Here is a 16,137-nt window from a genome sequence, read left to right on the forward strand (position 1 = left end):
TCTTGCTACTTCTACTTACACTTAGGTCACAATACACATACATGTACAAGCATATATATACACACACCCCTCTGGGTTTTCTTCTATTTTCTTTCTAGTTCTTGTTCTTATTTATTTCCTCTTACCTCCATGGGGAAGTGGAACAGAAGTCTTCCTCCGTAAGCCATGCGTGTTGTAAGAAGAGACTAAAATGCTGGGAGCAAGGGGCTAGTAACCCCTTCTCCTGTATAAATTACTAAATTTAAAAAGAGAAACTTTTGTTTTTCTTTTTGGGCCACCCTTCCTTGGTGGGATATGGCTGGTTTGTTGAAAAAAAAAAATTTTTACTGATGGGTAGACCACTATTGAATTTGATGATTCATGGGTTTTCTTTGGGTACACATTTTCTCAGTGTTTTTTCCTTACATAAATCTCATTTTATTCTGGTCATTCTTTATGAATGTCAGAATTAACTATATTAGAGTGATATATTAAAGAGATGTAGTCTTTAACCCTTTCAGGGTTTCCGACATACTAGTACGGCTTACGCACAAGGGTTATTGACGTACTAGAATGCCTAAATTCTAGCGCTGTCAAATCTAGTGAGAGAAAGCTGGTAGGCCTACATATGAAAGAATGGGTCTATGTGGTCAGTGTGTGCAGTATAAAAAAAAAATCCTGCAGCACACAGTGCGTAACGAGAAAAAAAAAACTTTGACCGTGTTTTTGGGTTAAAACAGCGACTTTGCACTGTATTTTCGTATGGTATTTATGGTTGTATTCTAGTTTTCCTGGTCTCATTTTATAGAATGGAAGACATATTACAGAAATTGAGATGATTTTGATTTGTTTCACTATGAAAAGTACTTGAAATTGAGCTCACAGTAGCAGAAATGTTCAATTTTTACCCAAGTTCAAAAGTAAACAAATCATGCCAAGCATCCAATACACATCAACTGGTGAGTCTAATATTCTTTCACAAGTGCGCTGATATTATTTATACCATTTCTATACTAATGCAGTAGTCTGCATAACAGTAAATGTTTTATTTTTTGTGAGAATAAAAATTCAAAGTGGAAAGCAAAAGAAATGTAAGAGGGGCCTGGGGACGTGACTAACGAACAGAGAACTTGTTATTTTAGTGCCAGGAATGTCTGTCTTGTTTATTCTGGACCCTATTTGGAAATTGGCATCTTCTGAAATTTGTGTGAAATTGGCAAATTGCCAATTTCTAACCACTGTATTGGATAGTTGAAATTGGTAAATGGGTGGTTTCTTGTACTCATTCGATAGAAAAAATGGAGTTCTAGCGAAATAAATATGATTTTTGTCGACTAGTACACAGGAATTGGCTGAAAATAGGGTTCAAAGTGGGTGAAATCGCCGATGCATCAACATTAGTGAGACCGCTAACTTCGCGAGAGCATAATTCCGTAAGTTTTCCACCAAATTTCATACTTTTGGTGTCATTATGATTGGGAAAAGATTCTCTATCATTTCATAACAAAAAAAATAATTTTTTTTTCTGAAAAATTTTTGACCCTGAGAACAAGTTTTGGAGAGGGCCTCTCGACCCTGAAAGGGTTAAAACACAATATGACCCCAAATCTGAAAAATATATTAAGCAGACTATCATAGTTACTCCAGCCATTTACCCACTCTTGTTTGAATCTCTTCACCTTCACATTCAGAGCACTGGGCAGCAATCACATCGCGTCAGCATCCATTTGTGACCTTCTTGATGCCTTGTTTTAACCCTTAAACTGTCCAAACATAGATCTACATTCACCTGCATAGCGCTCTAAATATTTTGGAAAAAAAAAAAAAATTCTTTAATTAAAGAGGGAAATTTTCTGTGTGTTATCAGACCAAAAAAAAAAAAATTAGGACCAGTTGGCGAAGTTGGCGTTGGATGCTCACCTGATGGCAACATCGAGTCCTGCCACTTGCAGAAGTGTTGCTGATATACCTTTTTTCTCATTTTTATTTTAATTTATATAATTTTTATGTTCTGATAATTACAGTTTATTATAGTTCTTGTGATTTCATAGCAAATCTTTGTTCTGACACTAATATTATGTACTGAAATACAGTGGAACTTCGCTTACGAATTTAATCCATTCCATGACCTTGTTCGTATTCTGATTTGTTCGTATGCCGAGTCAATTTTCCTCATTTAAATTAATTGAAATGCAATTAATCCGTTCCAGCCTCTTAGGAGGCATGACAAAATAATGCTAATATCAACTCTACGGCTTAGTTATCCATCAAAATTCATATAATATGACATAATAAAAAATATTAATAAGACAGAAACATGATATATATTCTAGAATGAATAAAATAAGCCATAATACAGCAAGTGATGGCAACACCAGCAGCAGCAGAAAGCATTTGCCGTTTACTCTCTCACTCTAGTATCTTCCCAGTCCATAACCCCACACCTAGCTTGTGTTTATCTATGATTAGTGGTGAGATTGTCACGTATGTAACCACAGGTGTGGTCAAGACAGATGTATATACGTATAGGTGAAGACATGATCACTGTGGCCACAGTGGTGGTAGTGGCGGCGGCCAGCTGCCCCACTCTATGCTGCTTCCTTCTTCGTTTCTCTAGCTTTTTTCATAGTTTCTAATCACTTCCTGAGCTTCTTGCTAATTGTATGCAAATACTGTCCCTTTGGGCGAGGCATTGTGTAAGAAATTTGTGCAATATAAGACAAAATTACGCATCCCAAGGGTCTGCTGCGCTCACTCAGAGTGGCTCACCTCCCCTTCCTTTTGACCCTTGGTTGGCACTGAGACAGCATTGGTCTAGCAGCTGTACCTACAGCCATCCAGAGGGCTACCAATTTGTATTTTGAAGCATTTGGCACAAAAATATGAAAAAAAAAAATACGAAAAATGTCTAAAAATGACAACATATTATTATTACACCTACCATCCGACTTACGACCGAGTTCAGTTCCGAGAAACCGGTCGTAAGTCGAAATAGTCGTAAGTCGAACTTTACTACTGAATATCAACAAAACGTTTTTGTAATGACTTTATTTTATTGTTTTATTTTGGTATTTCATGTTTTACTTTACTTTTTATGCTGTTAGTACTGTATTTTATACTGTAAGGTTTAGGATAAACACTTTGTACAACACAAATAGTTGTTTATTTCCCAGAAATTTGGCATAAAAAACACAGTTGTAAGTCGAGTGGTCGTAAGTCGAGCAGGTCGTAAGTCGGATGGTAGGTGTATTACTATTATATTGTATTATTATTATTTTTATTAATATAATTATTACTATTCTTAGTATGTATGTCTTACAATTATTATTATTATTATTATTATTATTAATACAGGTCTCCCTCAACATTCGCGAGGGTTAGGGGATCAAGAGCCTCGCGAATGTTGAAAAATCGCGAATGTTTGATGCCCCAATATATTGTAGGGAAATATAATACAGTACTGCTTCCTTAACTTGTTGAACCATGAACAATCATAAAATACCAGAAAATGCCGTAAATTGTACTAAATACATACATGTTATACTTCAGTAACATGTATGTTATTAAATACCACTGCCTCCACCACTTCCTCAACCACTGCGAGTTCCTACTACCCTCCCTCCAACCGACAGCCAGCCCTCCCACCACTGTGTGGTGAGTGTTTTGTTTGTTCATTATTTGCTATTAAACTATAGTATAAATAATGTAAACCCATTCATGACTGCATATTGGAATGGCTATTAGGACAGGTATTGGAAGGTAACATCATGTGTTTACTCTTGAACACAGCAAAGAATCAAACATTTCTCCTACTGCTAATAATAACAATAGTAATAATAATAATATTAATCAAATGATCAAATGATTTAGATAAAGAAAAATTGGATATCAAATTGGGGAGGTATATCTATGGAGGCAAAGAAGGAAATGTATGAAAGTATAGTAGTACCAACACTCTTATATGGGTGTGAAGCTTGGGTTGTGAATGCAGCAGTGAGGAGGCGGCTGGAGGCAGTGGAGATGTCTTGTCTAAGGGCAGTGTGTGGTGTAAATATTATGCAGAAATTTCAGAGTGTGGAAAATAGGAGGTGTGGAGTTAATAAAAGTATTAGTCAGAGGGCTGAAGAGGGGTTGTTGAGGTGGTTTGGCCATTTAGAGAGAATGGATCAAAGTAGAATGACATGGAGAGCGTATAAATCTGTAGGGGAAGGAAGGCGGGGTAGGGGTCGTCCTCGAAAAGTTTGGAGGGAGGGGGTAAAGGAAGTTTTGTGGGTGAGGGGCTTGGACTTCCAGCAAGCTTGCATGAGCGTGTTAGATAGGAGTGAATGGAGATGAATGGTATTTGGGACCTGACGATCTGTTGGAGTGTGAGCAGGGTAATATTTAGTGAAAGGATTCAGGGAAACCGGTTATTTTTATATAGCTGGACGTGAGTCCTGAAAATTGAAAGTACAATGCCTGCACTCTAAAGGAGGGGTTCGGGATATTAGCAGTTTGGAGGGATATGTTGTGTATCTTTATAGGTACAGTGGACCCCCGGTTTACGATATTATTTCATTCCAGAAGTATGTTCAGGTGCCATTACTGAATGAATTTGTTCCCATAAGGAATATTGTGAATTAGATTAGTCCATTTCAGACCCCCAAACATACACGTACAAACGCACTTACATAAGTGGTTGCATTGGGAGCTGATCGTAAAGCGGGGGTCCACTGTATATGCTTCTAAACTGTTGTGTTCTGAGCACCTCTGCAAAAACAGTGATTATGTGTAAGTGAGATGAAAGTGTTGAATGATGATGAAAGTATTTTCTTTTTGGGGATTTTCTTTCTTTTTTGGGTCACCCTGCCTCGGTGGGAGACGGCTGACTTGTTAAAAAAAAATAATAACAATAATAAATACGATAGAATTGAAGAAGGAAATTGTACAAAAATACGAGGGAGTGGTTGACACATTTGTCAGTCAGTGTGGCTTTGTTTATGCTGGAGTGAGCATTAGTCTCTGTGCTCTTCCAAACATTTCACAATAATTCATTGTGTTTGGTGCTTGTAGATTGAGTGTGACTGGAGTGGTAGAGGCAGTGGTTGAGGAAGCGGTTGAGGCAGTGGGTGAGGCAGTGAGTGAGGCAGCGGTTGAGACAATGGTAGAAGCAGCAATTGAAGCAGTGGTATTTAATAACATATATGTTATAAATAATAATAGTACATGTTATTATTAATAACATGTATTATTATTAACAACATGTATTATTATTAATAACATGTATGTTATTAAATACCACTGCCTCAACCACTGCCTCAACCGCTGCCTCAACCACTGCCTCAACCGCTGCCTCATCCGCTGCCTCACCCGCTGCCTCACCCACTGCCTCTACCATTGCCTCAACCGCTGCCTCAACCGCTGCCTCAACCGCTGCCTCAACCGCTGCCTCAACCGCTGCCTCAACCGCTGCCTCAACCGCTGCCTCAACCGCTGCCTCAACCGCTGCCTCAACCGCTGCCTCAACTACTGCCTCACCCACTGCCTCAACTGCTGCCTCACCCACTGCCTCAACCGCTTCCTCAACCACTGCCTCTACCACTCCAGTTGCACTCAATCTACAAGCACCGAACACAATGAATTATTGTGAAATGCTTGGAAGAGCAGGGAGACTAATGCTCACTCCAGCATAAACAAAGCCACACTGACAATGTGTCAACCACTCCCTCGTATTTTTGCACAATTTCCTTCTTCAATTCTATCGTATTTATTATTATTATTATTATTAGTTATTATTATTATTATTATTATTATTATTATTATTATTATTATTATTATTATTATTATTATTACTATTGTTATTATTAGCAGTAGCAGAAATGTTTGATTCTTTGCTGTGTTCAAGAGTAAACACATGATGTCACCGTCCAATACCTGTCCAAACAGCCATTCCAATATGCAATCATGAATGGGTTTACATTATTTATATTGTATTTTAATAGCAAATAATGAACAAACAAAACACTCCCCACACAGTGGTGGGAGGGCTGGCTGCCAGTTGCGGGGGTCGGTGGGAGGGTAGTAGGGACTCGCAGGTGGCGGGAAACTTAAATATGATTTGGCGGCTGGGAATTTGGCGGTTGGGAATTCGTGAATGTGTGAGGCCTGTGAAAGTTGAAAACGCAAATGTTGAGGGAGACCTGTACGCATTATAATTATTATTACAGTGGACCCCCGCATACCGCACGCATCGCATACCGTACAATCCGCATACCGCTCTCTTTTTTCGCAAAAATTTTGCTGCTGCTGTAGCATCGTCTGTTGCTGCTGTAGCATCGTCTGTTGCTGCTGTAGCATCGTCTGTTGCTGCTGTAGCATCGTCTGTTGCTGCTGTACCACCGTCAGCTGCAGCTGCTGCTGTAGCACCGTTGTTGGTGTGGCTTATTGAGAATACCAAGAAACAATTAACCCCAGAGGATTTGCCACCCAGGATAACCCAAAAAAGTCAGTGTCATCGAAGACTGTCTAACTTATTTCCATTGGGGTCCTTAATCTTGTCTCCCAGGATGCAACCCACACCAGTTGACTAACACCCAGGTGAACAGGGAAAAATGCCTGGAACTAGTGCTCATATTGGTGAATTTAAAGCCAGCAAAGGTTGGTTTGAGAGATTTAAGAATCGTAGTGGCATACACAGTGTGATAAGGCCTGTTCTGGAAGAAAATGCCAAATAGGACCTACAGTACTCAGGAGGAAAAGGCACTCCCAGGACACAGTGTCTCATCAGTCATTGCTGCATCTTCAATAAAGGTAAGTGTCATTTATTCTTCATTTAGTAGAGTAGAACATGCACAATATATATTGTGCATGTACTACTCTACTATTGTGCATGTATCCTTCTCTTTGTGTGTAGGAAAATGTATATTTCATGTGGTAAAAATTTTTTTTTCATACTTTTGGGTGTCTTGCACGGATTAATTTGATTTCCATTATTTCTTATGGGGAAAATTCATTCGCATACCGAACATTTCGCATAACAATCAGCCCTCTTGCACGGATTAAAGTCGCTATGCGGAGGTCCACTGTATATGTGAAACTCCTTGAGGCATGGTGGTAAAACGGGTGTCAATAAACTGCTGACATTGCAGCAGTGGAGTGACACTTGATGATCGTGCATTACTGCAGGGAACTCTGGCTTTATTTGTTTTCAGTGTTACACACAAACATGTTTGTATGTCTGTCTGTCTGTCTGTTTGTCTATCTGTCTAGCTCTGCTTATCTGTCTTTCTGTCTGCCTGTGTGTGTGTCTTTTTCCCTCTGCTTGTCTCTGTCTCAGGGAGCGGCTCGTAAACCTGTTGATTTACGAGCCGCACTCTGAATCCTGAGCAAGTGAAAATGCGTATTACTTGCGTCATGCTATGCCTTTTATCTACAAGCACTGTATAGCACTTTGCGTGGAATTTTTGGGTTATCCTAGGTAATTTACACTATGTATAATAACTGTACTTATGTGTACCAGTGAGAGATAGACAGAGACAGAGATACAGACAAACAGACAGAGATATAGACAGACAGATACAGACAGCCAAAGTCAGTCAGCTAGCTAGCCAGCCAGCCAGCCTGCCAAATACATATGACATTCTGGCAGGATGACACTACCAGTGGTATCAGAAATGAAAGGATGTTACACAAATGTTGCAGATGTGTTATTATCGAGGTTTTTGAGATTTCCTCGACCACTTGTGGCCTCATCCATCTCAAAGCCACTAAACTCTGGGTCTACATCACTTTCCTCTTAAAAGGGGAGCGTTAATACGACATGACGCAAGTGAATCCCTAGTGTTTGCCATGCTGTTTGCTCTAGCTGGCTCTCAGTTGAACTGGTGCTCCCACAAGGAACTAAGTAGTCCCAGATTTTTTTAATAATGTGCACACCAAGTGTTAAGACCCATTCTATACTGACCAGGCATCTCAGGCCAATCATGCTAATTTTGAAGGAATGAAAAATAAAATGTTGATCTACATTTGGAGCGCTACACACATGAATGTAGATCTAACGTGTTGACAGTTTAAGGGCTAATTAGACAATCGGATTCCCCTTGTCTGTGCTATTTAAATTTTTTAAATTTCCACATCCTCTAGGAACATTATTCCCCATGAATTTCTAAAGTGTACTTCTCTATCTTCTGGCAGTCATTCATCCACTTCACCTGATTCTTACCTTTCTCCTTCAATCTACAAATTACTGTACTGTTATTCCATAGTATTATAAGTTCTCATGTTACTTGAAAGTTTTATATTTATTCCTTCTTCTTGGTTTTTTTTATGTTACCTTAGGCTCAAGGGCAGTGATGCTTCGGGCCTGACAGGCAATGAACTGCCAGCTTCAGAATGCCAAGAATTCTCAGATGATGAGGAAGAAGCAAGAGTATTAGGAGGAAAGAAGCAAAATAAGGTTAGTATTAGAGTGATCAAGAAAGTTACATAATTAATGTAATGATTTAGTTTAGAAAAAGAAAAGGCACATGTGGCACTGCTTTAGGACAATTAATGTACAAAGACTTATTCTATATAAATTATAATATACTATATTATTGATGACCAAGTTTTATTGATCTAATATTTTCTTTTGTACATGGTGCAATGAAGTAACTCTTTAAAGTATTTTTAGACTTCTTGCCTTAGATGAACTAATTTTGTTACAGATGCAACACTGATTTACCAACAACAGATTGTATGGTACCTCTTTCGGTTCAGACAAAATTATGAGACTACTTTTTTACCAAATAGTTAATGGGGCGGCCACAGATGGTGTTGTATATAGTGCGTCTTTACTTAAATTGTTTACACTGCAGTTGTTGGTGGTGATCACTTGATTCTGTGCAGTTCTTAGCATATTTTACTAACAACCCTCGTTATGGCTAGTGATTAGATTTGTAGCTCCAGTAAAATTCTAAAATTTACCATTTTGGGAGTGGTAATATTCTTTGTAAGTACAGTAGTAGATTAACCTGTTTCATTTATGCTAATGTTTATGTTTCTAACAGACTATGGTGGGTCATTAGTGTATTGTTTAATTATTATTATATGACCTTTGTTGGTTCGGCAAAGTCGATATACAAGCAAAGCCTAGGATCCAAGGGTGCCTGAAAATCGGTTTTGTACCTGTATCATTTTTATAAAAGTATTATAAATATTCCCCAATTTCCAGCATACATTAATTTTTGTGAATACATTTTTGTCTTTTGGTTGCCCTGTCTGAGTGGAAAACAACTAACATGTGCTCTCTTTCATGGCTAAGTGATATCAGTAAGATTTGACATTGAAATCTCATAATGCAGTCAGGTGGTTAAAACAGTAAAAATTAATTCACAAGAATTTCATTTGCACCATCGCTCATCAGAGAGCAAATTCGTACTAACACTGTTGTTGTTCAGACAGTGGATGCATGCCTCATGAGTTGCCACCATCCATGAATCTCATACATATATTTTCACATAATTTTGAAGCAGTAGTTTTAAGAGTCATACAGAGGTTATGTAATTACAATATTTATAAACTGAAATGTTACCAAAATTAACATTTCAGTTTAGTTTACTATCTTCTCATACTAACATGTTGTATTAAACTTAGCATTCAGACAGTCAAACTTGAATTATCTTTAACTCACCAGCTGTCTCCCACCAAGGCAGGGTAGCCTAAAAAGAAAAATTAAAGTTTGGGAAACACAAGATGTACAATGAAAAATGGAAGTTTTTTTTGTTACATTTGTAATTTATACAGGAGGAGTTACTAGCCTCTTGCTTTAATTATGCATTGTGAAGTAGTTTCAAGGCCTAATTTTAAGGTTTAATCTTAGTATGCCTAAAATGCTTTGCATAATCAGTGGTTTTTCATTAAGGTTCAAATCCATGCCACATACTTTTTGTCACCATTTCTAACCATTATGAGTCTATATGGGAATAAAGATTTGTAGTTGTATTTTCTTTTGTTATCCTTTCCTCCTCTTCCCTCCTCTCTCTGTTTTACCTCTCCCTTCCCCTACTCCTATATCTTGCATTTCCCATTATCCACTATTCTGATATTATTCATAATTTACCTACATTTTGCTTTTCTCAGTCTAATTGTTTTTCTTCATCATTTCTCAAGATATTTTAATTTTTTCATCTATTGTTCCTCATATTTTTTATTTTTTTTTTTATATTTTTTCATTTGTGCATGTTTAAATAAACAATTAGTAGCTGAAAATTAGCTGTAAATACTGTAACTAATTAATTTGATCATTTTCTTATGCAGTATACAACATCTACAAATGAATTCCAGTCATGTAGAAAACGTGGAAAGGGGCAAGTTCATGGTGAAGCTCGTGACCGTGGACACACTCATGAAAATGGCAATAATATTCCATTTCATGGGAGAGGCAAGGTTTCCAGACCACCCACCAGGTTTGGCTATCCACCAGCAATGCACCCAAGGTTCAGGCCACGGGGACCTCCACCTTTTTCTATGGGTCCTCCAGACTTCATACCGGGCTCTCCTGGTTTTCAAGGACCCTCACGAATGCATCGGAATCCTGAGCCACACGACCCAAGACCATTTTCTAACTTCCAGAACCGGGTAGAAATGACTGCTGATCAAGGCATGGCTTTGATTACTCATGAAGGTGATGGATATCACAATGGTCCTCCCACTAGCACAGCTGCTTGGCCTCAGCCGTCAAACATTCAGTTTGGGGGACCTCCACAGTTCTCCAGTCCCAGGGGGTATTTCCATCCCCGTGGTTTAGCAGGTCCTCTCGGTGTCTCAGATCATCCAAACCCCCCTCCCTCCCCTGTAGAGAATTCTTTTGGCCTTGGGAATCCATTGGGATCTTTTGGTGATGTAATGCAAGCCTCCCAGCCTTCTCCATCTTACTCAGGACATGAATCTGTTGTTGGCATGCTGCCACCCCCTCCACCAAGCAATATGCCACAAATGCATCCCAACATATCACTTGCACCTCCACACAGCATGCTGCCACCACAGAGCATGTCATTACCACCACCGCCACCTCCACCACCACATAACATGCCACCACCACCATCACACATGGCATCACTGCCACCATGTAATATGCCTCCACCAAACTGTATGCCATCACCCAACAATATGACATCACCACCACCATCACATAGTATGCCTCCACCACCACCACACACTGTGACACCACCATCAACCCATAATATGCCTCCACCGCAACACAACATGACACCACCACCGCCATCACATAGTATGACACCACCACCATTACATAATATAACCCCACTGCACCCACCACACAGCATGCCCCCTCCACCACCAATGCATCACATACCATCCCAACCACCCCCACCTCATATACCATTTGATCACACCCAAGCTCCACCTTCAGTGCCTCCAACAAATTATTAACTGAATGGTGAGTTATCTTGAGTATGTTAAATAATGAGCATTTAGAACAGCAACTTTACTTGTTTGAGTTATCACCTTATATTCACACTTGGTGGCTCTAAAGAACTGGCTTTATCTTTTTCAAGCTAAATGTCACCTTTAACCCTTAAACTGTCCAAACATAGATCTACGTTCACCTGTGTGGTGCTCTGAATATTTTGAAAAATAAGAAAATCTTTTTTTTTTAAAGAGGGCTATTTTCTGTGTGGTACAAAACCCCCCAAAAAAAAATTAGGACAAGTACTTACCAAGATATAAAACCATGAAGTTGGCTCTGGATGCTCACCTGATGGCAACATCCAGTCCTGCCGCTTGCAGAAGTGTTGCCGATTTACCTTTTTTTTCTCGTTTTTATTTTAATTTATATAATTTTTATGTTCTGATAATTAGAATTTATAATAGTTCTTGTGATTTAATAGCCAATCTTTGTTCTGACACACTCATGTACTGATAAATTGTAATTAATATCATATACTGATAAACTGTAACAATCACACTGACAGGTGAATATTTTCACCTGCCCTGGCCATTTACTATTGTCTAGAAATATATACAAAGTATTTATAGGTCCCAGCTGGGGTATGAAACTCCTTGAATGGTGTTATGACAAGGGTCAGATAAGTGACATTTTATGAATGTGCCCTGCTGGAGGGAACCTTTCCTTTATATGTTTTTACTCTTGCACACAAACATGTCTTTGTATATCTGTCTGTCAGTCTATCTGTCTGCCTGACTATCTGTCTGCCTGTCTATCTGTACATCTGTCTATCTGTACATCTATCTGTCTGTCTGTCTGCCTAGCTCTACTTATCTGTCTGTCCAGTTCAGCTTATCTGTCTTCTGTGTGTGCCTGGAGTATAATATGAACTCCTTGAATAATGGTGTTATGACAGGCGTCAGATAGCAAGTGACATTTGATGAATGTGCACTGCTGGAGGGGAAACCTTGCCTCTATATGTTTTTACTCTTGCACACAAACATGTCTCTGTATGTCTGTCTGTCAGTCTATCTGTCTATCTGTACATCTATGTCTGTCTGTGTGTCTAGCTCTGCTTATCTGTCTGTCTAGTTCTGCTTATCTGTCTTTTTGTCTGCCTGTGTGTGTCTGTCTCTCCATCTGCTTGTCTCTGTCTCAGGGAGCGGCTAGTAAACCTGTTGGTTTGTGGTGTATGTGCTGCTCCCTGATTGCTGAGCAAGTGACACTGCTATTATTTGCATCATGTTTATTTATGTCTTATATCTACAAACACTGTATAGCACTTGGCCTGGAATTTTTGGGTTATCCTAGGTAATTTACATTATATATAATAACTGTATTTATGAATACATGTGAGAGACAGAGATACAAAGAGACAGTGATATAAACAGAGATACAGAGAGAGACAGCCAAAGCCAGCCAGCTAGCCAGCCGAATACATAAGAACATAAGAAAGAAGGAACACTGCAGCAGGTCTACTGGTCCATGCAAAGCAGGTCCATGTCACCCCCCAGCTTAAACCAATGACCCACCTAGTGAGGTCACATCCACTGAAAGAAGGAGCATGACATCTGACCCAGTAGCACAAGCTAGTCAGGTCCAACTCACATGCACCCACACCCACTCACATATTTATCTAACCTAGTTTTACTTTCCTCTTAAAATGTGAGTGTTAATATGACATGACATCAGTGAATCACTGGTGTTTGCAACACTGTTTGCTCTAGCTGGCGCTCAGTTGAACTGGTGCTCTCACAAGGTACTAAGTGCTCCCAGATTTTTTTCATAGTGTGCACACTGAGTGCACAGACCTATTCTTTCATGTAGGTGACCAGGCCTATCGCACCAAATTTGAAGGAATGAAAAATAAAACATTGATCTACGTTCAGAGCCCACTGCACGTGAACCTATATCTACGTGTGGACATTTTAAAGGTTAAAGCATTCAAGGGAGATTATTTGAAGCCAGTGAGGGTCTGTTATTCCAAGGAACTGGACCTGTTCTTCTCTTTCTTAGATTAAATCTGATTACTGCCTATTTCAAAAGCACACTATAACCTCTGGTTTTTAGCTCTTCTTTCTAAATATAATAATAATTACATTTGAAATTACACTGGTGATAGATATTTCAAACTTTACAGTAAAATACTGTACATGTGTAAATTAACATTGATGCAACTAGTGTTTAACTCAATGTCAATTTTAATACAATGGAGAGGAAATGCAGAGTATTGATACTTAACACATGAAATGTATTTGAAAAAAAATAATCAGCCCCTCAGAAAATGTAAGGTGCTAGCTGAAAATGTCAGAAACAGTAGTGTTCCTATTCTTGAAACTACAGTAGGTCGTTGATTAACCTGTGACTGGTTATAATTATTTGGCTTTCAGCATTATCTGGCATTCTTGTTCCATCCAATGCTGAAAACAAATATATAATGAAAAAAGAGGTGTCTGTAAAACAAAGGGACTACAAAATTTATGTGAGTTGCATTGTTGAAAACCCACTGTAACCCTTTTCTCCTTTTCCCTGAAAGGGACTGAATAATCATTGTTCAGTTGTATTGCTGTATAATTATACACTTCCCATTAAAAGAACTCCATAACATGATGTGTTATTCTCCTGTTATCTGGTATTAACTCCTCCCATTTCTATCAGACTGAAAACTCATTTCTTATGAAATCAAGCATCTGCCATTGATGTAGAAGACTGTTGATAATTTGTTTGTAAAAGAGGTAGTGAACATCACAATAATGTGGACTCCTCTCAAGAGGTTTCTTGATACCAGTAAGGGGCTCTTGATTTAAGGATTTGTATGGGACCACATCCTTGGCTCAAACCTGATTGCCTCCCATTTGCCCAGGGGATGTATAACCTCTACCAGTGTAGTGCTCCTGCCAGTGAATGTAATAATACAGTGAATTTGGATTATAATAGATTAATTAATAATAATTTCTTAGAAGAATATGAATGTTAGGTAATTTTTTTTTTTTCAACAAACCGGCCATATCCCACCAAGGCAGGGTGGCCCAAAAAGAAAAATGAAAGTTTCTCTTTTCAAATTTAGTAATTTATACAGGAGAAGGGGTTACTAGCCCCTTGCTCCTGACATTTTAGTCGCCTCTTACAACACACACAGCTTATGGAGGAAGAATTCTGTTCCACTTTCCCATGGAGATAAGAGGAAATAAACAAGAACTAGTAAGAAAATAGAAGAAAACCCAGAGGGGTGTGTATATATATGCTTGTACATGTATGTGTAGTATGACCTAAGTGCAAGTAGAAGTAGCAAGATGTACCTGAAACCTTGCATGCTCATGAGACAGAAAAATGGACACCAGCAATCCTACCATCATGTAAAACAATTACACTCACTTGGCAGGACAGTAGTACCTCCCTGGGCAGTTGCTGTCTACCAACCTACTACCTATAATGCTAGGTAATATGGTATTTTTTACATGGAATACCTGTAACACCTAAAATAACATTACCTCTTTTTACTCTGTTATTATTATTTTTTTTTCTCTCTCAAGTCGGCCATCTCCCACTGAGGCAGTGTGACTCAAAAAGAAAATACTTTCATCATCATTCAACACTTTCACCTCACTCACACATAATCACTGTCTTTGCAGAGGCGCCCAGATACGTACAACAGTTTAGAAGCATATATAAAGATATATAACATACCCCTCCAAACTGCCAATATCTCAAACCCCTCCTTTAAAGTGCAGGCATTGTACTTCCCATTTCCAGTACTCAAGTCCTGCTATATAAAAATAACCGGTTTACCTGAATCCCTTCACTAAATATTACCCTGCTCACACTCCAACAGCTCGTCATGTCCCAAAATCCATTCGTCTCCATTCACTCCTATCTAACACGCTCACACATTCTTGCTGGAAGTCCAAGCCCCTCGCCCACAAAACCTCCTTTACTCCCTCCCTCCAAACTTTTTGAGGACGACCCCTACCCCGCCTTCCTTCCCCTACAGATTTATATGCTCTCCAAGTCATTCTACTTTGATCTATTCTCTCTAAATGACCAAACCACCTCAACAACCCCTCTTCAGCCCTCTGACTAATACTTTTAGTAACTCCACCCCTCCCCGTAATTTCCACACTCCGAATTCTCTGCATAATGTTTACACCACACATTGCCCTTAGACAGGACATCTCCACTGCCTCCAGCTGCCTCGTCGCTGCAGCATTTGCAACCCAAGATTCACACCCACTATACTTTCATGCATTCCCTTCTTTGCCTCCATGGATAAAGTTTTTTTGTCTCCATAGGTATGTACTTTAACACACCAATCACCTTTTTTCCTTCATCAGTTCTATGGTCAACCTCATCCTTCATAAACCTATCTGCTGACAAGTCAACTCCCAGATATCTAAAAACATTCACTTCTTCCATACTCCTTCTCCCCAATGTGATATCCAATTTTTCCTCTTCTAAATCATTTGATACTCTCATCACCTTACTCTTCTGTATGTTCACTTTCAACTTTCTACCTTTACACACACTCCTAAACTCGTCCACTAACCTTTGCAACTTTTCTTTAGAATCTCTCATAAGCACAGTATCATCAGCAAAAGTAACTGTGTCAACTCCCATTTTGTATTTGTTTCCCCATAATTTAATCCCACCCCTCTCCCAAAGAGACTAGCATTTACTTCTTTTACAACCCCATCTATAAATATATTAAACAACCATGGTGACATTACACATCCCTG

The 16,137-nt window shown here is 39.0% G+C and overlaps 1 protein-coding gene across 2 annotated transcripts in view; it reads left to right on the forward strand.

The window, feature by feature from the left end:
• LOC128698799 (uncharacterized) overlaps positions 1-14,009 on the forward strand; it is a 45,990-nt gene extending 31,981 nt beyond the window's left edge. For both annotated transcript variants that reach the window (XM_053791190.2, XM_053791191.2), the window contains exons 6-7: positions 8,296-8,413; positions 10,255-14,009. In XM_053791190.2, coding sequence (XP_053647165.2) covers positions 8,296-8,413; positions 10,255-11,388 — 1,252 coding nt within the window. In that variant the 3' untranslated portion in view covers positions 11,389-14,009. The remainder of the gene's footprint in view (positions 1-8,295; positions 8,414-10,254) is intronic.
• The last annotated feature ends 2,128 nt before the right edge of the window (positions 14,010-16,137 follow it).

This window comes from Cherax quadricarinatus, chromosome 59, assembly GCF_038502225.1.
Source record: "Cherax quadricarinatus isolate ZL_2023a chromosome 59, ASM3850222v1, whole genome shotgun sequence".
Lineage (NCBI taxonomy): Eukaryota > Metazoa > Arthropoda > Malacostraca > Decapoda > Parastacidae > Cherax > Cherax quadricarinatus.